Consider the following 27836-nt stretch of genomic DNA (forward strand, 5'->3'; position numbering starts at 1 on the left):
AAAAGCACTGGCACATTAATACAGAGAAAATTATATGCCATGTAAATACAGACAGTGACATACTGTATAACATAGCTTTTGCAGGTCTGTGTAGGAATATGCTGCGCTATATAAGTAACTATTAATAACAATAATAGTGATCCTCTTCATGTTCATACTGTACCTTATTAAAAGGTGTTTTGCTATCAAGCTTTGTCCAGTGAAACTTGTATTTTTTACTTTAATTAGAAACAGGAGAAATGAAAGAGGATAGTTGTAATAATAGAGAAGAGACAACAATGCAATTCCAGGCTAATTAACACAACAACAAATAAATCTGGACAGTCACAGTACATGATTGCAATTATTTAATTGCCATTTTTTTCTAACACAGATCTCGTTGGCTGCCGGCCTTTAGACTCTGCTGCTGACTGTAACCTCTTCAACCTCAACTGACACTTCCCTTCCCTCTTCAAACTCTTGCTCCCCCATCCACTATACAATTTTATGTCAGATATCTGTCCAATCTGGCTGGTTGGAATGAAAACCTGGTAATGTATGTGAGCAAATGACAATCGTCCATTTGCTCACAAACACTGGAAAATAGCCCAAAATGGTTGTTCAGACAATTGGTTAAAAGACACAAATTTAACCAATTTGAACAATTCTTTTGTCCTTTTTTCAGTGTTTAAAACCATATAATCAACTGTTATTTGCTACCACACATTACCAGGTTTTCATTCCAACCAGCCAGATTGGACAGATATCTGAAAGAATATTGTATAGTGGATGCCCTGCTTCATAAAAGGTGCCATCTCTTGACCATAGCTCTTTTCAGCTACATCCCTATTTTCTCCTTCCTTTTGCTTGATCAACCACTTAACTATTTTCTCTCCTCTCAACATTAAGTCATCCTCTACCAAGAATGCCTTTATTAAAATGTGTAATGATTTATTCATAGCTAAATCAAAGGGATCACTGCTCCCTAATAATTCTCCCTGACCTGTCACATTGCTAGTATTTCCCCTGATTTCACTGTTTTGGGCTTTCTTCTCATCATATTAATTAGCATTGCAAAATGTGAAACTTTTCTTTAAACTTCTACAAAAAATTATTAATCTCCAAAATTTACCATGCCTCACAGAGCAGCACCAAGCTGCCATGGAGGAAAAAAATATTCAGACCAATAAGAGTTTCTTTTGATCTGGAGATCTCAAGCATGTGTGGAATTGTATGTTTGCAAATCCAGTTCCACTGTTCAAACAAAAGAACATTTAAAAAAAATGTTTTTTTTATTATGTATATTTGTAAGATAGATAGATAGATAGATAGATAGATAGATGTTCAGACCAATAATGCACACTCACAATAAAAGTTGATGTGGGTGCTTGGTAATGAAAATTATGCAAAAAATTAGCAGCAAAAAAGAATCGAATATACAGAACCTGCAGTTTTTAGCAGCAGCAATAATGTATACAAACAACCAGTCATTGAAATATGGAAACTACTGCCTTATATGAGTCTCTCGCTGGAACTATATGTATTTAGTTTTGTCCCACAGGTGCGGTTTTACCAATGTTCTGCACCACTGGAGTGTGACTTCCGGTTGGTGGGACGCTGACCTGGTGGAAAGCATGTTTCATTTCCAGCACTTCCCGGTGCTTGGGAGACATGCAGTGAAATAGTTATTCAGGTAAGTATTTGGGTGGGATTAATTTCAACTCCAGCATGTGTAATCAATTTGTGCACTATTATATATTAGGGACGTGCAGGCTCGGATAGGTTTGAACTTTCCCGCCAAGTTCGGATTTTTTCCAAACCTCTTTATGAGACCTGATTTTTGGCGGGAAAATCCGAACTTGGCGGGAAAGTTCGAACCTATCCGAGCCTGCACGTCCCGATTATGTATGTGTTCTAGTTGCAGTAGTTTGTCATTCTATGCCCCAGAATGAAGTTAAGCACCGAAACAGTTGAAAGGTAGTGGATACAATGTTTTAATGGCTGGTTGGTCACAGTGGCAGAACTAGAGAGTGGTGGGCCCAGGTGCAAGAATATGCTTTTGGTCCCCCTATGCAGTGCCCCAATAGTGCACCATATAAAGTGCCCCCAGTAGTGGTCCCCTTATGCAGTGCCCCCAGTAGTGCCCCTTATTCAGTGCCCCCAGTAGTAGTCCCCCCTATGCAGTGCCCCCCCAGTAGTAGTCCCCTCTATGCAGTGCCCCCAGTAGTCCCCACTATGCAGTGCCCCCAGTAGTAGTCCCCCCATATGCATTGCCCCCAGTAGTAGTCTCCCCTATGCACTGCCCCAATAGTAGTTCCCCCTATGCATTGCCCCAATAGTAGTCCCCACTATGCATTGCCCCAGTAGTAATCCAACCTATGCATTGCCCCCAGTAGTAACTCCACCTATGCAGTGTCCCCCAGTAGTAGCCCCCCTATGCATTGTCCCCAGTAGTAGTCCCCCATATACAGTGCCCCCAGTAGTGGCCAACCCCCCATACAGTGCCCGTAGTAGTGCTCCCCTATGCTGTGCCAGCTCCCGTGCCCACTTACAGACACACACACAAAAAAACCCACAACTTACCTGAATCCCTGCTCTTGCCATGACCTCCACTGTCCGCTCCTCCCAGCCCACTCTTCGGCACTTGGGAGAGATGTCATGATGTCTCTCCCATCACCCACTGTGTGGGGAGCCAGAAGGCGGAGCTCATGAGTGAGCTCCAGCCGACTCCCTCTGTGGACACAGCAGCCAGAGTCTGTCTGACTCTAATTGGCTGCTATAACAAACATACAGCCTCCGTTGGCGGCTGTTTGATTGTTACTGTGTAGTGCTGACTGCTCTCACTGCAGTCTGCACTACACTTCTGGAGACACTAGTGGCATCAGTCCTGTGTTATGCCAACAGTAAAGCATCCTGAGAGTAATCATGTGTGGGGTTGCTTCTCAGCCAAGAGAATGGGATCACTCTTGCCTAATAACACAGCCATGAATAAAGAATGGTACCAATACGTCCTCCAAGAGCAACTTCTCCCAACCATCCAAGAACAGTTTGGTGATGAACAATGCCTTTTCCAGCATGATGGAGCACCTTCCCATAAGGCAAAAGTGATAACTAAGTGGCTCTGGCAACAAAACATCTAAATTTTGGGTCCATGGCCAGGAAACTCCCCAGACCTTAATCCCATTGAGAACTTGCGGTCAATCCTCAAAAGGCGGGTGTACAAACCAAAATCCACAAAGTCTGACAAACTCCAAGCATTGATTAGGCAAGAATGGGTGGCCGTCAGTCAGTATGTGCCCCAGAAGTTGATTGACAGCATGCCAGGGCGAATTGCAGAGGTCTTGAAAAACAAGAGTCAACACTGCAAATATTGACTCTTTGCATAAACTTACTGTAATTGTCAATAAAAGCCTTTGAATAAAATGCTTGTAATTTTACTTCAGTATACCATAATAACATCTGACAAAAAGGTCTAAAAACACTGAAGCAGCAAACTTTGTGAAAACCAATACTTGTGTCATCGTCAAAACATTTGGCCATGGCTGTAGACAAAACATGTACTATTCGAAATAAGCATATTCAGAAATCCTTCATACTACAGTCGAATCTCCTGCACCAAGAATAGGGCTTGTGCAAATGCAGTTAATAGAGAGGATGGCTGCTCTCACAAATGGAGGGTTGGGGGAAGTGCAGTCACAGACAGATGGATGTTCACATGTATTTCCTATTGTAAGAAGCGACTGGAATTGCAATAAGTTTACGTGTAACTCAGTTTTCAAATGAACTTCCATTGAATAAAAGACTTCCAAAACCCTCATTCATCACATCATTAAATATATATATATATATATATAAAAAAAAAAAAAATTATATATCTATCATAGTCCAAATGCTAAAAAGCAAAACAAAAAAACTTCAGAAATATCTTTTTCATCACCAGCCAATTACAAGTGGACTGAAAGTTGAAATTGATAACTTGGTTTGATAATGTTGCAACAGTCATTTGTAGAGTGTAGGTAAACACTATAAATGAGCAGTTCGGTTAAGGTTCAGATCTTCCTGTCAAGTGTAGATCTCAGATTGAGGCAAAATGTCATCTTTCATGGACATCGGTGCCGAGATATTAGTGAAAGATTATGTTTTGCCTCATTCGGAGATCCAAACTTGGCACGAAGGTCTGAGCCAAAACTGAATCTCTCATCCTTAAGTAAATAATGTTGCTGTGTACACACTCTAGAGATTCTGGCCCAGCACATGAAACTAGGCACTAGTGTGTTGCAATTAATGGAATGGAGGTAGCTAAAGGTCAGCTTAATGCTTCATGAGCACTTCACATAACCAACATTCATGATGCAACCACTCAATTATTGTTACATGTTCACCATACTTGTCGACCTTCATAATGGATCCCCTGGGAGAGACATCTGTATCCTTACCCCGCTGTTTAATGCAGCAATTTGCAGTATTTAACAATGGGGTGGAATTAAACATCATTGTGGCCGCACCCCTGGAGGATTAAAACCACTGTTTGTGGCATTTTGCAGTAGATGCAGAGCTAGGATGATGCTATTCAATGCAAATTGCCTCCAGGATGCCCACTTCACTCAGTAAGAGTGACATTTCCAGGAGACAGGACCCCATAAATTCATGACCCCCCAGACTCTTACTGCCCAATTGCTGGATCTGGAATATCAGGAAGTTGGTATCTGAGTTCTTGGGACACCTTTCTCCTGCTATGATCAATAGCAGAGTATTTTGAGTCTCTCAATTGATACTTGGTCTAAGAAAAGGTTTAACAACATTGATCTAGAGAACTTGTTTGTCTGTAATTTCTTGCATGTCTCCACAATACATTTTTCACATCAGTGTACTATCACTTACTCGCCTAAAAAACGTTTTGCTGCCATAAAGATGAACTAAATTTCTACAGCTTGCCCTAAAACTACAGGTTGAGTCTCCTATATCCAAAATGCTTGGAACCAGGGGTATTTTGGATATCAGAATAATCCGTAGTTTGGAATATTTGCGTACCATAATGAGAGATGTTATTATGGGACCCAAATCTAAACACAGAATGCTTTTATGTTTTATATACACCTTATGCATACAGCCTGCAGGTAATTTTATACAATATTTTTAATAATTTTGTGGCTCAAACAAAGTTTGTGTACACTAAACCATCAAAAAGAAAAGGTGTCACCATCTCAGTCATGCTAAATAAATTCCTTATTTTGCAATATTTGGATATGGGAGACTCAACCTGTAGAAACTTCAAAACTGGGGTGGGGATAGGCAGGAGATGAAGGGTATAAAAAATTCTCTAACTATTCAAACTATCGTCAGTATTGCTTGAATAGTTTAAGGTCTGTTTAAGGTCTGATATATGCAGCTCCTTTTAAAGGTGTCACCAACTTTCTTATTGAATGACATATGATATCATATGAGCCATTTCTTTAAAAAAATCTGTGACATTACCAACAATGTTGTTTTTAGTGTTCTTTAGTCTTATAAAACTAAATTTTAAATACACATTTAATGTTAAAGTAGACAGTTTAATATATTAATTATATTTAATTTTAATGCTGGCTATGCACATGCTTTAGTGTTAGCTTAGAAAAGGGAATATTTATAAATTTTAATTTGGTGAAAGGGGAATTGATTAATTCACATTAGCTATTCATATCAGTTTTAGTCAGTGTAACAGTAAATAAATGCACTTACTAAACACTGACCTTGGTCATCCATTTAGCTAACTATATTCACAAAGTTCAGAACACTCAAAACAGATTTCCAGGCACTCAGCTGTTTCACAGCAAGTATCAAAAAGGGCAAAGTCACAATCAATGTGGTAGTTGAGGTCCTCAGCAGGAATTTCCTCAAGGCCCACACAGACATTGGAACAGCAGCCACAGCAGGAGTTACAGGCCTCATGCAGACAGGGGCAAACCTGATGTGGGCCAAGGATGAACTCAGTGCACTGACAGAAGAGACAGGCCAAAATCAAAGAAGCACAGCAGTCTAATACAAACAAGAAAGAAAGATAACTAAAATGATAATGCAGAGATAGAAGGAAAAAGTTGAAGATAAAAAACACAACATGTGATACAATTTTTATGAGTGCCATGAAATATTAATAATTTCCTATTACTAAGAAACCTTGATTCTGAATTAAACCAAAATTTGACTATTTTTCCAAAAACAAAACATAGTTAATCATAAATATATATAAATATTCATGCTGGGGTTCTTGTTGCCCACTAATAATATCTGATAGGAACACCATTAAATTAAGTTATTAGTCCAATAGTTTGATAGCTATAAACCAATAAAAGCAAAGAAAATAAATAAATAATTATTTAGACATTACATCATGGAAGCAGCCAGAATCTATATATTGTATGAAGAAGATCTAATCATGTTGAAACAGTGATAACTTATAATTCTTTTCATAATAAATATTTATCTTTAGAGTCACTATATTTCTCAGAGCTATACATAAGAGGGCCCTCACCACTATTATTTACTGCATATGAGAGCAGATGAAATGTACTAAGCTGCTTCTTTAATTTTTTTCTCTTTTTTCTTGGGGCATATTTATTAACAATATTTTTACTAAAATAATGTGAAATAGGGTGTTTTCACACCCTTTTCACATTATTTTAATATCACATACATTTATTAAAGGCAATTGGATTAGTTTTCATGAAGAATTACTCCAATCTCTTCAATTCACATATTTTTCGTAAGCTGATCGCATTTCCCATGCTTGTAGTGAGAAATGTGATCTGCCCAGATTTACTAAAAATATATTGTGCAAAAATACCAGGGGAAGCCCTATGATAATAATGCCACCTGGAGATGGCGTTATAGGGGCTTTCCCCCAGTTCCCTGACTCCTGCACTGCTCTGACAGGCAGAACAGAGCCAGACCCCTGTTATTAGCTTTGTGGTCTAAATAGACCACAAGCTGATAAGTGTAAAAAAAAAAAAAACACTTGCCTGCATCCAGGGACCAGAGATCGGTGCTCTGGTGAGGTCCTCTGGGGCTCCTGTCATCTGGCCTCCAGGCTCCTGCACTGTGACCCTGGTCAGCTAGAGCAGATGACCAGGGTCACAGTGCAGCAGCAGGGAGACCAGCTGACTGCTGCCCCAGAGAGAGAACCTCACTGGAGCACCGATCACATAAGTATAATCTGAGCAGGGGGGGTGCGGAGGGTTGAGGGGGTCATGGATGGGTAATTGCAGGGGGAGGGGGATGGTTGCGGTGTTTGGCGGCGTGCATGTGCAGACACAGTCTCCCTGTATTTTTTCAGAAAAATACAGAAAGAAGTGTGCAGAGGGGATTAGCAGGGGCAGAGCTTTAGCGTAAGCACTGTCCCTGCATGCGGATGTTAGTACAACCATTTGATATTTTCTAAATTTGCAATGCAAATTTAGTCAAAAATATCACACTACAAACACATTTTATGCGGATTGTTGTAAATAGGGGCCTTAAGCCCTTATCATTAATAGTCCACATTTGTGTTTGTGGGGTCTCTGTTTTTAGAGTTAATAAAATATTATATATATATATATATATATCGTAAGTCCGCACTCAAAGCTTCAAATATAAGTCACATATATATATATATATATATATATATATATATATATATATATATATATATATAAAGGCGGTGCTCCTTAGAGATCCAGCAGAATCCAAAAATACAAAAATAGAAAAAAGGCACTCACCAGGTAGAGAATGAAGATAAAATAACAACTTTAATAGAATCATCTTTAAAAACATCACCATATTGTCGACGTTTCGATCCTCACAGGGACCGTCATCAGGACAATCCAAGCCAGTGTGAACAGAACAACACCACAAAGCATATTTTATCTTCATTTTCTACCTGGTGAGTGCCTTTTTTTCTATTTTTATATATATATATATATATATATATATATATTATTATTAACAGTTTCTTATATAGCGCAGCATATTCCGTTGCACTTTACAATTGGAAACATTGATAGAACAAAACAGGGTAATAACAGACAGACATAGAGGTAAGAGGGCCCTGCTTGCAAGCTTACAATCTATAGGAAATATATATATATATATATATATATATACATATATATATATATCAAATCTGGTGGGTCCGGCACTAACAAACTCCTCCAACTTGGGTGCCAATCCGTGCTTAGGTGCCAATTCGTGAGTTAAATGCAAGGATGTAGAGAAATGGAGGGCACTCAACAGCGTACTGGTACTGGTCTTAGTACCACATTTAGTACATGCATTTACATGTACGTTTGTGTTCTACAAGTGATTACACATATGTTTACCTCTTCAGTTGGCCTAACTAGTGTTTGTATCAGGATTTTATCATTCTCACTACATGCTGTTTTAGTGCGGATACGCACAGCCTTTATTTCCATCCCTACATCCATGTCATTCTGTTTTCATTTTTTCATTTGTTTAGTTTGTTGTCATGGTGACGGCACGGGTTTCTGACCATGCCCCCCCTGGCTGTCTAGAGCGCTGGTGGGTCCCATGTGTGTTACATAATCAGCAGGCATAACGGCTGGGAAGCTTGTGGAAGTGATGGACACAGGGTGAGTAAATGTCTATATAAGTTTTCTTTTGTACATTATTTGTATGTCTTGATAAAAGCATTAACACACTGAAACATTGACACTTCTTAACGCCTCTGTCTGGTCTGTTATTGATTATGCTGCTGAGTCCTGTTGAGTGCCCTCCATTTCCCTACATCTATCTATAATATATATATATATATTATATATATATATTATATGCATACCCTGATGACAAGGCCGTTCCGGCTTTGAAACGTTGGTTTATCCTATGCACTAAAGTCACTTTGAAATAAGACCGATGGAGTGCTGCTTGCTTCTTTCTGTGGAGGAATTGGTGGAGTACATGCTATTTTAGGAAGGCACCCTGGCAGTGACATTTTGGTTACCTTGAGTGCCTATCTACATGCTTATAATATATATACCACACACACACACACACTATATATATATAAAAAAGCAAAAATTGGATGGCACTCTGGTAAATAAAGAATAAATAATGCAGACCACACGGCAGTGGAGGTCAACGTTTCAGAGGCTAACCCTCTTTTATCAAGACATAATCCAGTTATTTGAGCTGTGTGGTCTGCATTAATTACCAGAGTGCCATCCAAGTTTTGCTAATATATATATATATATATATATATATATAGTCCATAGACAAAAAACCTTATGGTTTTACATGTCCCATTAAGTATTCTAAGACATGATCTGAAATTTCGCAAAAACCTACTGAATTTGTGACACTCAAACTACAAAAAGCATTGAAATTACAATCATTAAGGCTAATGCCTCAATGGACGTGTTCCTTGTGCAATACAGATATGGTATGCCATCACACTCTGTGGTTAACTGCAGATTCAGCACTCTCACAGAATGAGATTGCTGTCAATCACAAAATGGTGGAGCTGCTAATTCACAGAATTGTGTGCTCATTGGAATACACACATGCAGTCTATGCAACTGAGGTTTGAGCAGTCATGTGGCTCCCACATCCAACTCAGTGCCCACAATCTTCCCATTCGATCACCACAACAATCTCACTGGCTTCCAACATCCTTCTCACTCCATACATTTATCTCATTTGGAATACACGTTCAGCTCCCTTATTTTTAAAACTATCATACTCTGTCTATGCATGTACACTTTCTTCCCCTATATGCCTTCATGCTGCTATATATTCCCCAATCCCTACTGCTTTGTTGTCTCCCAACTGTGCTAGTCTGTGTTCCCTCATCCGCACCAATCTGTTTTTCCCCAGCCACATCACCCTGCATCTGTGCCTTCTCCACAGCCACATTGCTGTCTCTCTCTCATCTGTGGTACTCTTTCTTCCTCCATCTGCACCACTCTGGTCCCCCCAACCATGCAACTCTGTCCCCCCCACCCGAACCACTCTGTCTTTACCCATCTCCACTGCTCCATCTTCCCATGTTCATGCCACTCTCTACCCCCCTCCACGTCACTGTCCCCCCAAACCATGCCACTCTGTATCACCCCATCTGCACCACTGTTTTCCACTCATCTGCATTACTTTGTTCCTCTAGCCTATCCGCACCACTGCTTTTCACCCATCTGCATTACTTTGGCTACCCCCATATGTACTGCTTAACCTTCCCTCCTCTACACACCTTTTTGTCTCACCTATCCCTGCTGCTATGTCTCCTCCCCATCCACACCACTTTTATCCCATCTGCACAGCTCTATTTACTGCTTACACCTCAGTTGCATAGACTTCATGTGCGTATTCCAATGAGCACACAATTCTGTGAATTAGCAGCTCCACCATTTTGTGAATGTTAGCAATTTCACTCTGTGAGAGTGCTGAATCTGCAGTTAACCACAGGGTGTGATGGCATACCATATCTGTATTGCGCAAGGAACATGTCCATTAAAGCGTCAGCCTTAATGATCGGAATTTCATTGCTTTTTCTAGTTTGAGAGGCACAAATTCAGTAGGTTTTGTGAAATTTCAGATCATGTCGAAGAAGCCTTAATGGAACATGTAAGCCCGTAAGGTTTGTTGTCTATGGAATTTCATTTCTTTTTTATAATCTAATAACCATCAAGGTTTTGATGAGCAAACTGGGCCATCTACAGGGCAGACGGACAATAAATAGGTACACTAACATAGGTGGAGGAGCAGACAGCACATAAGAAGTGTTTTAACGGTGCAGAGGGAGAGGTTGCAGGAGTGTGGGGCAGTGGCAGCAGTGGGGGTGCGGACCAGTGGAAGCAACAGGCATGCACAGAAGCATAATTGCATACATATGTGCACATTATGAAATAGGACTGAACGGTCACATGAAGGCACGAATCTAGAAGATAATATGGAGCTCACAAAAAAACAAGAAAAAGATAGTCTTGTTTAGTCCAAAAGGAGTAACCATATTCAATCTATGAATCCATTAAGTTTCTAATTGTAACAACCGCTTCTCACGGTCTCCTCCTCTCTTGTCCATAGGCACAAAGTCAATGATTTTATAGGATAAGGTTTCTTTTATCTATATCTTCTTCATTTTTTATTATTTTTTGTATATGTATTATTATTCTTATTTGTTTTCCACTTGGAATAATAGTTTTACATTTTCACTTTATTCACATTCACTATTAAGGAACACAATGGTGTGGAGTTTTTATGTTCCTTCTTTTTATAGGAGCGATTTGTATTTTGTTACTTTGTTTCTTCAATTTTTTGATGTGTGGGCATTGACCCACACCTTGCAAATTGCATTATATATGGTGACACGATGTTGACATTTTTTTGCCCTTGTGTCTATCTCTTTTCTACCCTTTATACCCATCCCCCAGTGCCATGTCTCATCATGTGTTGCGGACCTATTTGGTTTAATAATTGCCATTATACATGTTTGCTATTTCTGTTTTGGTTCATGTTTTTCCTCTTTCTGCATTTTTACACTGGTGTGTTGTGTCTACCTAGCAACGACTACCACTGTTTACATGCTGCCATGACTACACTTGTGGTCTGTTGACTACGGTTGCCACGTCATTGATTATGGTGAGTGCAGAGCCCCAGTGATTTCTATTTAAACAATGTGGTCACATACCATGTTGCACACAAAATCTAGGAATGGTGAGTGCCGTGGATTAGTGCTTTTTGTTTATTATGATTAATTTTTATAATTAATTTTTGTGATCACATTTTCTCATGCACCCCTTTTAACTAGTTATCTAACTTGTGTCAGCTGTTTTCCTAGGTGCTTTGCAACAGGTGTGCTTGGTAACTGTCATTTAAAAGCAAAGTTGCTGTGAGCTTTAAACCTTGATAGCATACCCTGAGTTTAACACTAATGAGATGGCTATGTCCATGTTATAATTCTGAGCAATAGAGTAGGGACTTGCAGTAAAGTGGGGTCCCGTGAAGGGGGCTGCAAGCTTAAATGCATTGATCAATTCATGAACCAAAACCCCACTGTTTATTATATTTATTATTATTATTGTTAGTTATTATGGTGAGTGCAGAGCCCCTGTGATTTATTTATATATATATATATATATATATATATATATATATATATATCCATACATGCAGAGGGGCACTCGCAAGAAGGAGTAGTATGCCGGGGTGCCATCCATTAGTAGCAAATACAAGCAGAGAGGTCCCATTAACCCAGGGATCAGTCGGCACTCAGCAGACTTTCAAAATCAATATATAGTTTATTCCATAGATCAAATCGACGTGTCAAGACCCACACGGTCTTTTCATAAGGATATACATAGTATATGATGAAAAGACCGTGTAGGTCTTGAAACGTCGATTTGATCTAAGGAATAAACTATTTATTGATTTTGGAAGTCCGCTGAGTGCCGCCTGATCCCTGGGTTATCTTGGCATATATATATATATATATATATATATATATATATATATAATGTGTGTGTGTAAGACAAGACATGAATGTTCTACTTTGAAAATATAGCCCCCTAAACTAAATTATTATTGGTTATTTGCTAGACACCCTGTAGTGGAGTCAGGTGCATACACCTGACCTTCTTAAAATGAAGAGTTTGCAAGAGAGAGAGGACTAGACACACTGCACCACAATGTACCTGCTAAATAATTAGCTTTCAAAGAGAGGTTATATTTGCAAAATGGTCCCTTAAGCCCACTTTGCATATTAAAGGTGGACTTTTGATTTACGATTAGAAATAATTCATTACTTGATAACCAGCTAGTAAATGTAAAATATAAAATATGCTTTAACCATTGCTACTGCTTGGGTAGATTTGCAATTTGTCCACCTTCATCAGATTAGCATGGAAATATGATCATTACTGGATTTTAGTAAACCAAAAAAAGTTCAATACTGGACTGGGACATTAGGCATATATGTTTTTTAAGGTATGGGTATGAGATGCCTGTGCTCGGCATCGAGGCAGTCAGAAACCAGCATCCCAACAGGGTTAGAACACAGACACTTGTCGGTCAGTATTCTAACCCTTCCCCTCTCCCTACCCTAACCCTCCCCGATGCCTGACCCTATCCTCCCCCCTAGTGCCTAAACCTAACCTCAACTGCCCTGCACCCTAAACCTTCCCCTTAGTGCCAAACCCTAACCCTCCCCCTAGTGCCTAACACCAACCCTCCCCCCCATCTCCACTATTTACCTTCATGGGTATAGGCCTCAATTTGAGGGTCTGCAAGGAGTGGGCGGGGCTACATGATGCAAATTTAGCAGCTCCAGCTCCCTATGGACCAGCAAATTACCCATTAAAGCTTCCCATCCTGCCCACTCACTAGGAAGTGGGTAGGATTCCAGAGACTTGACTACTCTTCCGGGGAGGGGGGGCTATTCGAAAAATCGGAACCCTCCCACAACTTCTGGGAGAGTAGGCAAGTATGTATTATATCACTTGGGATATAAAAAAAATACAAAAAAATGAAATCACCTTTGTCCACTAACTCCAGGCAATTCTGAAATCATTTCACTGATGACAGCTGTCACTAACTACATTCAAGAAAATAAGTGGTAAAATGTATGTGGACATATGAAAACTATAGTTTAAAATATGCTTGTTAAAAATATCATAACAAAACCACAAGCATTAATATGAAGTTGGAATTTTCCTTTGCTGCTATAACATCAGTCACTCTTCTGGGAAGGCTTTCCATTGGATTTTGGAACGTGGGTGCAGGGATCACATACATTCAGCTACAAGGATATTAGTGAATTTAGGCCCTGATGTCAGGCCTTGCTCACAATTGGAATTCCAATTCATCCCGTTAGTGTTCGATGGTGTTGAGGTCAGAACCCTGCAAGCCAATCATTGTGATGGCCCTTATTTTGAGCATAGGGGCAATGTGATGCTGAAACTGAATGGCCTACCCTTATTGTTGCAAAGTTGAAAACACAAAATTATCTAGGATGTCATTGTATGCTATAAAAGTAAGATTTCCCTTAATTGGAACTAAGGAACTAAGCCCTTAGTTCCAATTAAAAAAGTCAAAGACCATAAACAGTCCCCCGACCACAATTCCTCCTTCCTACAGTTGATAGAAATCATTCGGCCAAAATAATTTTCCTGATCAAACCCAGATTTGTCTGCAAGACTGACATATGATGGAGGGTGATTTGTCACTACAAAAAAAAGGTTTCCACTGCTACGGGGTCCAAAGGGGGCTTTAGTTTTGCATTATGCATGGTGATCTGAGCTTGTGTATGGCTGCTCAGAAACCCAATCCACAAAGCGAATGACAAACAGTTCTTGATTTCAGAGACAGTTTGGAACTTGGTAGAGAGTGTTTCAAATAAAGACATATGATTCTTATGCACTACATACTTCAAAACTTCATGGATTGTGAAATTGTGTGCCCCAATATATCTCATCTGAGCTGCTGCTACTGTTCCACTTCACAATAACAACTTACAGTTGATTCGGACAGCAATTTAATAAACAGTCATAGGTGGCATACTTACCATAATGAAAGTCACTGAGCTCCTCAGTAGGACTCATTCTATGGCTAATATTTGAGCAAATATAATAATTAGAAGAAGGAGTTTCAACATACACTTGGACAAGTAGTGTATTTTTGGAATTCAAAAGTGGCATGGTCTTCTGTAAAGTGGAGTGATTATATGGTGAGGCCACAATGGGTTTGGTTTGTGCAAATCAAAGGCACATCATCTTAAAGAATTCCACCGAAAAGGTAAAACTAGTGGCATCAGGGGTAAGCTACATTCCAGGTAAATTAAATACTGTAGTTTAGTTTAACAAAGTGAACGCCACACAAAACTTCTTTAAATTTAAATACATGCTTGAGAATCTTCTCTAAAATGTGAAACCATTTTACAATTTTTTTCTTCAAATGATAATCTTGTTCCCACTTCCTCCAGTTGAATTGTAATAATTACACATGAGGAGCAAAGAAACCTGAAAACCATTCTTATTGTTTTGTTTTTTTTATATTGTTTTGTTCTTCTGCATGACTATCAGCGCCTCTCCTTTACTTTTTCCTTATCCCATTCCTATAAATATGTTTTTTAACGCCTTTGCTGCTGAGGGGTTTTTTACCATTGTGTTACAGTGTTAAAGCTTGTGGCTAGGGTCCTAATGATAAAGGACTATGCATGGGTTAGTGTTAACTTTGCTTTAGTTTACAAGGTAAACTGTTTATTCCAGAGAGCTGAGATGGCATCCTCTATCCAGCCTGAAGAAAAATATCATTGTTCCACACTGGAATTCATTAGTAAATAAAAGACTAAGGAGAAGCACCATCTGTCTGTTTATCTTGTTATTTTCTTGAGATTGCAAGTGACTTTCATTCAGTGTAATCATTGCATCATTGATTAGATTCCAAACAAAGTGTTAAGTGTGTGGAGTTTGTATGTTCTACCCATGTTGCATGGATTTCCTCCTACTCTCCAAATTGGGAGGATTGGGCCACTGAAAGCACAGGACAGTTTCTGCTGGGCCAGGCCCAATGCTCCCCACAGTGGATTGCCACAGCCCTGGTTCACTCATCTCCCCCACCAGGCAAATTCACAGGCCTGATGATGGGGTTCCAAGGTTCCCTGACCACTCAGGGGCCCACAGGTAAAGCTACCTGCCCCCCAATAAACCTATGTCTCTGCCACTGTAATGAAAAGCAAGGCATAGGCATTTACAGAAGTACTGTGAGCCCTGTCTTTTAGGCTTCCTCCTTGAGCACTGGCAGCTGGTGCAATAAAGTTTGTCTTCCTATTGTGGCACAGTGAGCTTGACATCATGACGTCACGCTGCGCTGCACCAATGAGTGAAAAAGGAGCTAAGTGAGATGAGGAGCAGCCAGAGGATGCAGAATAAGGTAAGTAATTGTGTGCTGAGTTGTGGCTGGGAATAGAGAGACACTGGAAAGCTAGAAAAACACTGGGGTACTGGAAAGACAAAAGGGGACTGCAACTGAACAGACACTGATGGCCTGGAGAGACACATGGAGGCTGAAGTTAGGGAGACAATTGGGTGCTGATGAGACAGAAGGGAGCTGGATTTGGAGAAGCACTGGGGGGCTGGAGATAGAAGGTGGCTGGAGCTGGAGAGACCCTGGGAACTGCATAGACAGAAGGGAGCTTCAGCTAGAAAGCCAGGTGGGGGCTAGAAGTGGAGAGACATTGGGGAGCTGGAGAGACAAAAGGAGGTGGAACTGAATAGACACTGGGGAACTGAAGAAACAGAAGAGAGTGAAGAGACATCAGTGGGCTGGAGAGACACAAGGGGGCTGGAGCTGGAGAAACACTGAGTTGCTTCAAAGACAGAAGGGATTGGAAATGGAGAGACATTGGGGAGCTGGAGAGAGACAAGACGGCTGGATCTGGAGAAATATGGGGGTGCTCTTGACACATGGGGCTGGATTTGGAGAGACATTGGGGGGCTGGAGACAGAAAGGGGCTGGAGCTGGAGAGACAGAAAAGAGCTGCAGCTTTAAAGACAGAAGAGGATGGAACTGGAGAGACATTGGGGAGCTGGAGAGATAGAAGAGGGCTAGAAAAACAAGGGAGCTGGAGTAACAATAGGGTGATGGAGAGACACAAGGAGGCTGGAGATGTGGAGAAACTGGGGGGCTGGAGTGACACAGAGGGGATGGGGTCAGAGAGATCTAGAGTGGGAGGGGTGAGGCACAGAGGGTGAGGCTGGAGGGACACAAGGGGGCTGCAGTTGCAGAGACAAGGGAAATTTAAGCTGGAAAGACACAGGGGAGTTATGAGGCTGAAGAGAACTGAGGGGGAAGTGGTGGGAGATTATCCTCGACTGGCAGGATTAAAAGGAATAGGCTTTAGTAATATAAAATAGTTTGATCAGGGAAGTTCACATTTTGCCCTGCACCTAAACTGCTGTTACTATGTATTAGCTGCTTGAACCTCTGTATTTGATGATGACATATTATATTCCTATGCAAACAGGCATCTTCCGGGCCATGTAGTTTCCAACATGAATAGTGAATACAGACTGTAGTAGACATCTGTCCAGAAGGGGGATCAATTCTTCAGAGGTTGCCCATTGCAAAGAAACCACCGTAAAGGTAAGAAAGTTTCTCAAGACAACTGGCCTGTACCTGGTGGGGACCCGTAGATTGAGATAGGGCCCCAGAAATATGGGTTTACAGGTCCCATAATATCTGTTTCTCTGACTCAGAATCCAGCCCCATGAGGCGGGAGTACCCCACCCCCCTTTGCAGACCCCAACCCCTCAACTGGCACACTCCCATTAGAGCTGCTTCCAGAAATTTCCTGGGCTGCCCGTGGGTAGGTTAACTTGTTGCTGACAAAACTGGACCAATATGTAAATCTTATCGTAAGTTCCAATAACCAGGGACTAAAGTGAATTAAAGCATATGTATTATAATGGCACTTTTTAAATAATTGTCAGCAATGAGAGGACAAGCAGCCTTTAGTCCTTGATGGTAACATTACTATAATAAATCTGAGTGATCCATTATAGTACTACCTCTGTCACAGTATGCACTCAGGGCCTAATTCAGACTTGGGAATAGAGTAAGATAAAGCAAGTAAATGTGTACCTTGATAAACTATGTTGCAATGCAAGTGGTACAAATAGGGTAAATACTGCCTGCTTTTGCCTGTAGCCCACAAATGCTGGTCAGCTTTATTTTTACACTGCAATTCAGATTTCAGTTTAGACACACCCCACCTAAATCTAAATCTCTCTGAACATTTAATATCTGCCCCACCTGCAGCTCAGCATGGTTTTACCCAGATCCACATTTACTTGCTATATCTTACTATATTCCCAAGTATGAAACAAGCCCTCAGCGCAGGCAAGTGAAAAGGGAGGAGAACGGTCTGACCAGAGGGGGTACCTCCCCTCCCTTCCTCCTTTGCTGTTGCCGGGGAATGTCCAGACAAGATATCTGACGTCATGATCAAAGTCAAGTGTCTGGGCCCATTGGCGCAAAAAGCAGAGAGAAGCTTGACGCCCTGCTTCTGGCGCCAGCCCTGAGCCCTCAGACCACTATAAATCTAAATCAATTATTAAGAATCATCAATCATCACCATCACAGTGACATCATTTATCAATTTCAGCTGCTGTAAGAGTCTGCTGAGCTGAATCAATCAGCTATTGACTTGACTGCAGTCTGGCTCAGCCTGAGGCATGTTCTAGTGCAACTACAAGATGCCTATGTAAATTGTAATGTATTAAGTAGAGTATATGTATATCTAGTAAGAGTGACATTTTTCCAAAATAACATACACAGTACAGTAATAAGGTAAGAATGAGTCATTCACTTTATTACTCTGTTACTTTAGAAAAATGTAGAAAAACATCATGTACACCCACATTTTTATTGTGCAGTTCCTTATTATTTATATTATATTTATAGTTTTATGTTTAGTACATTTAGCACTGGAAAGGGGGGGAGGGGGCAAAGGGTGCAGCAGCTAAATACTTATCTAGGGCACCAAATAGGTGTCCTATGTAATAATGGATGTCATAATAATTTATTTGCAATGGTTATTTTGTGCTTTTCTATTTACCCATTTTAAGTGAATTAATAAACCAAAATTCAGATTATCCATATTGTATACCATGACTATATTTCTATTTGTTTCGAATATTACTTAAAAGATTTTCAAATGCTCTAATAACATTGTAAGACTCTGCTTCAACCACTGCTTAATTTATGCTGGAATGCAGTTACTTATCACTTTTTTGGGATCCACAGTATTTTATGATTAAATATCATTTTTAATATCCTTTCAGCAAATGTCATCAGTTTTTGAGTTTCACTTGCTAGCCATTTGTATCACTATGTGATGACTAGAAAATTATAACATGACTACAAAAAAAGAGCTTGTTTCCTGTCCTAACTTGACAAAAAAAACAGCGATTTCAAAAATGCAACCTTTCTGTAAAAATGTGCTTTAACATTCTTTACATCATAAGATATAAGTAAGTAAGGTCAATTAGTGCAGTAGATTTCACAGCATTCATGGATTATCCAAAGAGCCCGAGATTGTTGGAGAGCTACTGAAGGGGACAGATGTCTCATTGTGCAGCAGCTGGAGCCCCCTGGGCAACAAAGCGCTGAAAAAGGGAGACAGCAATTCCATCAGTGTACCTGAGGGCATGGCTTTGCAGTACTGACATCATCAGATGGCCACCAGGAAGAGCAGCTTAGCAGCTGAGATTGAGATGATGAGTGAGGTGCAGCGATCCAGAATGTAAACTGTCTGTGTCAGGGTATGGGGGAAGGGGTATAGGGTTTAGGTAGTGATCTATGTCTGTGGGGGAGAATTGGTGCTTGAAGTGAGTGATCTGTGTCTGGGAAGCAGGTGGAAATGAGCAGTTTTCTGTCCATTGGGAGAGGGAAAGTAATGTAGGGTTGAGTTTAGTGATCTATATCTATGAAGCCCAGATGCCCCATATGCAGTCTCTGGTGCCCCCTGTGCTGCATACTATTTTTTATAATTTTTTTAAGGTCGTGGCCATGCCTCCCTGGATTTGGCCACACTCCCTCTTCAGTACCCGGGCATGTGGCAGTTCTTGATGGCCTTGTACTGCAATAGAGTATTGGTTCTCAAACTCAGTCCTCAGAACCCCAAACAATTTGTGTTTTCCAGGTCACCTCACGGAATCACTAGTAAAATAAATAGCTACACTTGTGGATCTTTTAAAATGTGTGACTAATTAATACACCTGTGCACCTGCTAGGTTACCAAGAAATCATGAATGGTTTGGGGTTGGGAGGACTGATTTTGAGAACCATTTGATAGACCATCCCTAGTCTTACAGTGTGTTCCTCTATATGGTAATGTTATTATAACACTTCACTTGTGGAGGAAATTTATTTAGAGGGGTACTGTAAGTAGGACTTGCTCACTCTTTATCTAGAGTGTAAACATTGTGCAGTGCTTTCCAGTGAATATTCCAGTTATTCACATCAATACCTGCTCCAGTAGAGCTTATAATCTATGTCCCCTATCATATGGACCCACATACACTATGGGATTAATTTTTGTCAGAAACCAATTAATTCACCAGTACATTTTTGGGGCATTTCAGGAGTACCCAGAGAACATACAAACTCCGCAAATAGTGCCTTGGTGAGGATTTTAACTCCTGACCTCAGGGTTGTGCAGTAGTAATGCTAATCACTATGCCTATTGTGCTGTCCATGGTTATAGAAGAGCTTTGGATGAAAACACAACACCTACATTGGGATGCTACTTGACCAACAAACTGTCACTGAGTAATAGAGGGCAAGGATGATAAACTGATGTTTGATTCAAGATGTAATAGTCCAAGAGTTTCCTTTAGTATATTGATCATTTGTAATGATCTTAGCATGCTACAGGAAATTCTTACACATTTTTTTAAAGAAAAAATAACCATTATTTTTCTATGTACAGTATCACCATGGCATTGCTGATGTAAACCTTTGGTTCACCTCTTTTCACTATATTATCACACTATAATAATATGTAATAAACTGTAATATATTCTAAAAAATGCATTTTGTGCATCTTCCCCAACATGTTAAAAAAATTTACAAAAACCATAAGCCACATGAAATTTTGCCTGGGGTTTATTTACACAGTTAAACGTGCCAAGTAAAAATGTGCTTAAAGCCTTCCCTTCCTTTAATGCTGCCTGCAGCAAACTAGGCAAACATAATTTAGAATATTAACAAAGCGGCAAACTACTTTGCTAAATGCTACTATTATGTTTTATTAGCTTGCTACAGGCTCCACAAATTGCAATGTAGTGGGGCTTGCTCATTGTGCCTAAAAAGAGAGCCCTGATTAAAATACAATATCAAAACAAAACATTTGTTTATAACAAAACATATGTACTTATCAGAGTAATAAAGTTTACCTTCTGGTGAAGAGCCAGGTTTTTGAGAATACGTTGAACTAATTTTGCTCTTTTTGCTGCCATCACTGCTCACAGATAAGCTGGACTGGATCTTCCGATGCATTTTTTGAGAAACGGGAGCTGATAACTTTCTGTGATCTGCAGCAACATGTTTGACCCCATTGTGGATTCCATTGATATTACTCAGACTTACATGACCATTTTGTATCTTGCCAGTTTCTTCCTCGCTCTGTTCCAGTGCTGAAGTATTTGGCTGAGGCAAGCTCTGAGGTTGGGCTTAAACATAAAGAAAAGAGAGAGAGATGAAAGATTAAACAGAATGCTCTAAAACCACAGCCAGAGGAAATCGGCTAAAAGATATTTTAGAAAGAAAATAGGGCAGGAATGTTCATGGGAAAAAAGACACCTCTGAAATCCTTATGTCTGTAGATGCACAGATTTCCACATGCCCTTATGTAAATAATATTTACTATATCTATTGTTGTGTTTCTGACAATCAATTAAAATAAAAAACAAAAATCAATACTGATTTTTACTATCAAACACTTTTAAATTATTAAGGGAGATACTTAGTAGTCCTAATAAGAAATTATAATTATCACAGCAATAAAAATGTGAGTAATCCACATCCAGGGACATGGGCTCTAAATAAGAGTGCAATGTTGCAATGAGATAGAAGTAAAGTCATCACTAATGTCTTGTTGTCATGCTACTGCACATGTGCAGTCATCAGACTATGCATGTACGAGTGGTTACTGCAGAGGAGGGAACCTAAGAATCCCTCTCCCGGAAAGCTTTGCAAAGTGTAGCCGGTAGGCTACAATGGTTAATTCCATCTAAATCCACGTATCCACTAGATGATAAAGTGTACGATTTGATATTATCGATCATCGTCCACAATATCGTCCCAGTGGGTATGCAGTCAATGACCAGCGATGCACGCTCCCGCTGGTCGTTGAGGACATCTTTCATCTCCCGTACTTGCAGGGCAACCTGACAATATCGTCCGGTTCTGCAAGTATGGGGATGAGGGAGGGTGACATCACTGAACGATATCGTTCAGTGTCGGAGCTCAATGTCATTAACAACATGGAGCCCGGCACTGCAGGGCAAACACTTGACGATATCGCTCATGGAGCATATCGTCTAGTGGATACTCGCCTTAAGGTTGGCATTACGTACCAGGGACAATTTGGCATTTCTGCAGACCACATACAAAACTATGTAGGCTGCTTTTGCACCCAAAAATGGCAGATCACAGAAGATATCTCTGAAATCTGCTGGGGTACCCTACACATATATCCAGGTGGTGCTAAATATTTTTGGGTAGCTCCCGGATGTTTTTGGGGGATAACCCACAAGTATTGGCCTAATGGTTGATTAATGGTGAGGTAATAAGCTGACTGTTATTTTGATGCAAAACAAAACCTGCAATATAATTTAAAAAGCAAAGCAATATCTTCAAAACAATAGGCATACTTAAACAAAATTGTTTGTAAAAAATAATAAATTGTAAATGAAACATGCTAAAGGTGTGTATCCACTTGCCGACTGAGGAACGTTTGAATGATTACAATGACATCATAATCATTCAGTCATTCCTCATCCTGTATGTGCCCACACTGAACGATATGTCGTTCAGTGCAGGCACCCCCTCGTCATCCCCGAACATGCCCAATCTGTGGTAATCAGCAGATTGACCGGCATGTTCGGGCGATGATTGATGTCGGAAACGACCAGCGGGAGCGCGCATCGCTGGTTATTTCCGATATTGTCATGCCTGATTCATGCACAATGTCGGAATTGTTCAATCGCTCTGTTTAATCGGCAAGTGGATAAGTGGCTTAAGAGTGTTTACTTCCAAAATTAGGCTCCCTAGGCAGTTCAGCTATGTAGGGATAATTTCCAAGTAACAGATTTGTTTTTAAATAATGATGCACAAACATTGTACCACTTTTAGTAAGTAAAACAACATATATCTCTGAGAAATATTAAAATGATCCCATACAAACACACAGCATTATAGCAGAGTGTAAAAGAAGACCAATCAAAACAAGAAGAATAATTGAGCTGCAATGTGCACCACGTTATCATACAAGACTGCAGAGGCCTTTTTATGAAACCACCAAACACCTACAAGATCACTAGCATGTAGTGTTAATTGCTACAAGATACTGAATCTCCAAATTAGTTTTCAAATGGACACGTTATTCCAACTTGCTGATGGGGTAAATAAAATAATGGAGAAACTTCAATAAATTCGACCACAATCCAAATTCACAAAGAATTTGATTGCCCAATCATACAGCAGTCATTTAATATAGCGGAATCAGCAAACATTTGCTGAACTTTGTGCAAATGTCCTGTACACAACACCCCTTAGTCGGTCTAAGTTAAGTAAAAAAAATATTCAAATCAAATTTGGTAAATTTGTAATATACATTATAAAGGTATCAATATGCATTTTATTTCTAAAAAAATGAAATTGCTTCTGCTAAGCTACTGTAAGAAATCTCATTCTGACAATGACTACAGAGACATGGATATCAGTTGTTGAATAAAGTATTACTGGGGGAAAAAAATGTTTGATATAAAAGAAAGCTTCCTGGCAACGACAAAACTTCTCCTAAGGGAATTAATTCCATAAACATTTTAGGTCTGATGCTGGACTTCAGAGCATTGAGTAATTTACTTTCTTTTCCACAACATGCACTTGTCGAAAACTGTAGATAACTATTTTGTAACAGCTTTCCATACTGTGTGTGTTAGGTCTTCAGTTTTCAAAAGAAGATATGATCATCACTAGGGGGAATGATAAACCTTTTAATAAACTAAAAAGAACTGCTAAAAATAATAAAGAAGTAATGTTGAGCAAAATGTGTTCTAGTGGACTAAAATGGGTTATTCACCATTCCATGGCCTAACTGAAAATGTAACCTAGTTTTTATGCAATGACCTATATATAAAAATGTTGAGATTGTTGTTGCCATTGGGTCAAAAAATAAAATAGAATACAGTAATGTCATGTAATGGTTTTGGTCTATTTTGACAGTATTAGTTAAAAGGAAGTAATACATTTGTGGCGTACTGACAGAAGATGGAGATATAACTATAATCAAACCCACTATATATCAAATAGCAGTAATATTAATTAATTGTCCTTTTATGATAATCATAACACACCAAATAATGTACATACACAGAATAATGAGCCAGTACCAGATGCCTGTTACCATTAAAGTGGAACATTGATTATCTTTTATTCTCAATACGTAGTCTTTCTTCAATGCACGGGACAGCTCTGAAAACTAGACTAAAGACCATTTGGCATTTTCAGAGGTGTAACTTGTGCAAATTCAGCTGAATTGGGAGAACAATGTTGTCTTCAGTCAGAGATATAAAAGACATAATACAGTGTTGAACTTAGACGTTGTTTTGAATTATTCATATTTTGCCTGTATATTCAAGAAATTTTTTACAAACTCTGCATTTTATACTACATAATCACACACATTAAATGCACAAAGAAACTTTTTGACAAATCTTTTCTTTCAAAAAGTGGCATTTTTATGTTAACTTGAAACATTTGCTATATCATTCTTAAAAGACTATTCCCTTTCACAGGAGATCCCATTTTACACTCTTTGGTACAAGCAAAAAATTGTATTCATACTATTCAGCAACAAATGCAATACATGTCAGAATGTAATATAACAGTTGTGTGAACACAGAGCATCCACAGCAAAGACAGGCTATACACTCTATTACCAAGAATTCACAATTTTCTACACATTATAAGAAGAGATTCCCATTTCACATTCACAATGAGCAGTTTCAAATGTTTTATTAAAAAAAGAACTTTAAAGAAAAATACAGTATACCCAGCTGATTTCAATATTTTATACTTCACTGACTATACAATTGGGATTAAGTATGTAGAATTAATTTAAAAGACTCACTGTAGTCCTTTAAATGCTGTATACCAGGTACAAATCTGTCTCTAAAGCGGAATATCACAATTCAGCATAGCAGAATGACAAAGTAAATATTACTGTACACAAATATTTTTTCACAGACAATAATAAAGTAAAATATTGTCAATAGTCATAATACTGACAATTAATTTGTTGACATTTCCATGTTTAATGACAAATCAAACATTTTTTAAAATCTACAGACTCTTATTCTGCAGTATAAATATCCCCTGCTCTATATTTTCTTAGAGATGTTTTCCTCATTTTTTTTACTGTCATACAATTAGCTTTTCACCCACTGGGATCTATTTAAGCTGTATACTTCCTGTTCTATTAGTGGCACATTTATGCACCTCAAGTTAGAAAGATGTGGTGTCACCATTTCACACTCCAGAACACTGTTTCTTTTTACAGAACCATAGCTTCCAACATTTTAAAATAGTTTCCAGAGACACTTAGCTGCCGAGGCGAGTCTGTGAATCAAAGGATGTGATGCGCGATACTGTCATGAGAGACCTTGGAACACCAGAATCCTCAATTTCATTTTTTCAGAATTATATTAGAACATATTTTTGCACTTTTTAATACTCCTATACGATCGGACTTAAAAAAGTCCAAAAGAATAGATTGTAAGAATTTCATCAAGGAAGAGGATTTCAGAGGCAGATTAGAAGAACAAAACCATCCATGAACAATTTTATATAATTTGTGAATAGCCCAGGAAATGGACAGTTCACAATTAGGAAGAACTGATACTGTAATAGGTTATTTTTATTTTCTGCACATAGTTCACAGGTGACTGCTACTAGCCTGCTAAGGCATGTTTGTTAAAAAATTTGGCTTACGTAGGTAGTTATACTCAATGTAATAAAAAAGCATTGGCGATGATGTAGGGCAGAGGTTCCCAAACTCATCCATTACTTTCCAGGTTTTAAGGATATCCATGCTTGAGCACAGGTTACTTAATTAGAACCTCAGTCAATTTAATTAAACCATCAAGACTCAAGCATGGATATCCTTGAAACCTGAACTGTAATGAAGGAGTTTGGGAAACTCTGGTTTAGGAAATATTTAGGTTTGTGGGTTGTTATTGTTTTTTTATTTTTCCAATAAGTAAATGAATGGGAAGTCAAGTCCTACAGAGCAATAAGTGAAGGTCACAGTCTTAATTTACATTATATTTTAAATGACTGTTTTTCACTATGTGCTCTGATGTTTACACATCTGTCACTTAGGTAAACTCTATTGTCCAAATTTTTATGCTATCAAACCAAAGAGTGTGATCTTAGAGCAAGTTTAAATATCACTATTTACTCCATTAACAGTCTTCCAAATGTGATTTGCAGACAAAATAAATCTTTACTGCCAACACCTAGTTCTTTAGATGCCTCAGGGGCGTGGGGTGTGGAATGCTCAGTGTCCACAGCATGTAATTAAGGAAGGTTGTGTCTATGAACTGAGGATACCAATATTCCTTCCATCTGAGATTTTAAATCCGTAATGCAGATAAGTGGTGGTCACAAGAGCTACTAATCGGTACTAACAAGTACTGCTCTGCACAGTGACGGACCGACCTGATTCCAGCTGGGAAGCTACTGTGATAGAAGCACTGGAGAAGTCTGGGATGGCATATATGTGTGTCCCAGATTCCTATCATATGTGTGTTAAAAACCCCAGGAAAAGTCTGTTATGTCAAACAGACCAGAAGTTTCGGCTTTTGGTAAAAGCTGGATAATGGGTTTTAGGGGTGTGGATGTGAGAAGAGAAGGGAGGGCTCCATCCACAGACCATTCCAGGTGTTGGGCCTTTCAGTCTGAGAGCAGGATGATTAGTATTTGCACCTGGAAGTGGCTCAGATAAGCTGTGTTAGGTTTTGGTTCAGTGTCTCACATACCCTGGGGTGAAACAGACACTGAGGTTTGTTCAGAGACACTGATATTTTGAAAGTGCTGTGTTTGTGTTAAGGCAGTAGGCCCAGTCACTTGTGGAGAGGGAATAACCTGTCTAGTTAGTGCCCAGATGGGTTAGGATTCATTTTTATGTTTTGTTTATTTTGTTGTGTACATTGCACAATAAACCTGGTTTTGAACAGCTTGCATGAAAACCCTGGACTGTTGTGTTGTTTCCTGGGTGCTGTGTGTAAGGAGGTGTCCATCTACCCCAGGAGAGGGACCCCCTACCCCGACTATATCAGACTACACATTTCTCCTGCATCTCCTAGCACCTTCCTCTCCCCTCTATTTATTTGAAACTGGAGGAAAGGTGGGTGGGGTTTAATATGCTCTGCAGGGTGCCTGGGTGGACAGAATTAGGTTGGGTAGGAGATCCCTTCTGCTTTTTCATTTAATAAAGACAAGAGCACAGTTCAAAAGATGCGCATTTTTAACAGGGCAGTACCTAGATTTGCAGGGATGACAAATGTTGCATATTCTAATAGGTGAGGCCAGACAACTAAGGGTGGTTCAAGCTTGTTCTAGAATTTGTTTGTGGATCCAGACGGGCTATGAACTGGACTGAAGGCAGAGTGAGTGAAGCTGGCTGACTTGAGATGTGATCTGCACATGTGCAGGAATCTCTGGGAATAGCTCTGGACTGGAATACTTGATCACCGATGGTATCAGTTATCAGCCTGGAACCGATGGTATCAGGTATTGGCCTGGAACTGAAGGTATCAGGTATCAGACTGCAGAATTGCCAGGATGGAACCGGATACTGAAGATAGTAGTGCAGCAAGATGGTAAACTGCACTTAGACTCTCTGGAGAATAATAAGAATCTGCAGGAGCTCACTAGGAAGCACACAACAAGGCTGTGGACAATATTGCCAAGGCAAGTGCTGTGTGCAGAGAGAGTCCTTATACAGTATACCCCTGGCTTGTTATGAATCGGTTGAAGGCATCATGTGACTGTATACTGGTATCCTGTTGGAGGATGGAGGTTGGACTCAGACTGGGATAGCTGTATCCAGC

General features: G+C 39.6%; 1 protein-coding gene across 7 annotated transcripts in view; it reads right to left on the reverse strand.

Moving 5' to 3' along the window:
- Positions 1-27836, reverse strand: part of MDFIC (MyoD family inhibitor domain containing) — a 176674-nt gene that overhangs the window by 10062 nt on the left and 138776 nt on the right. For 6 of the 7 annotated variants that reach the window (XM_088457686.1, XM_088457687.1, XM_088457689.1 and 3 more), the window contains 2 exons: positions 20895-21170; positions 5712-5997 (listed from right to left, as the gene is read on the reverse strand). In XM_088457686.1, coding sequence (XP_088313812.1) covers positions 5729-5997; positions 20895-21170 — 545 coding nt within the window. In that variant the 3' untranslated portion in view covers positions 5712-5728. The remainder of the gene's footprint in view (positions 1-5711; positions 5998-20894; positions 21171-27836) is intronic. The other variant, XM_088457690.1, reaches the window with a different exon arrangement.

This window comes from Taudactylus pleione, unplaced genomic scaffold (assembly GCF_031769625.1).
Source record: "Taudactylus pleione unplaced genomic scaffold, aTauple2 ptg000041l, whole genome shotgun sequence".
NCBI classification, from domain to species: Eukaryota; Metazoa; Chordata; class Amphibia; order Anura; family Myobatrachidae; genus Taudactylus; species Taudactylus pleione.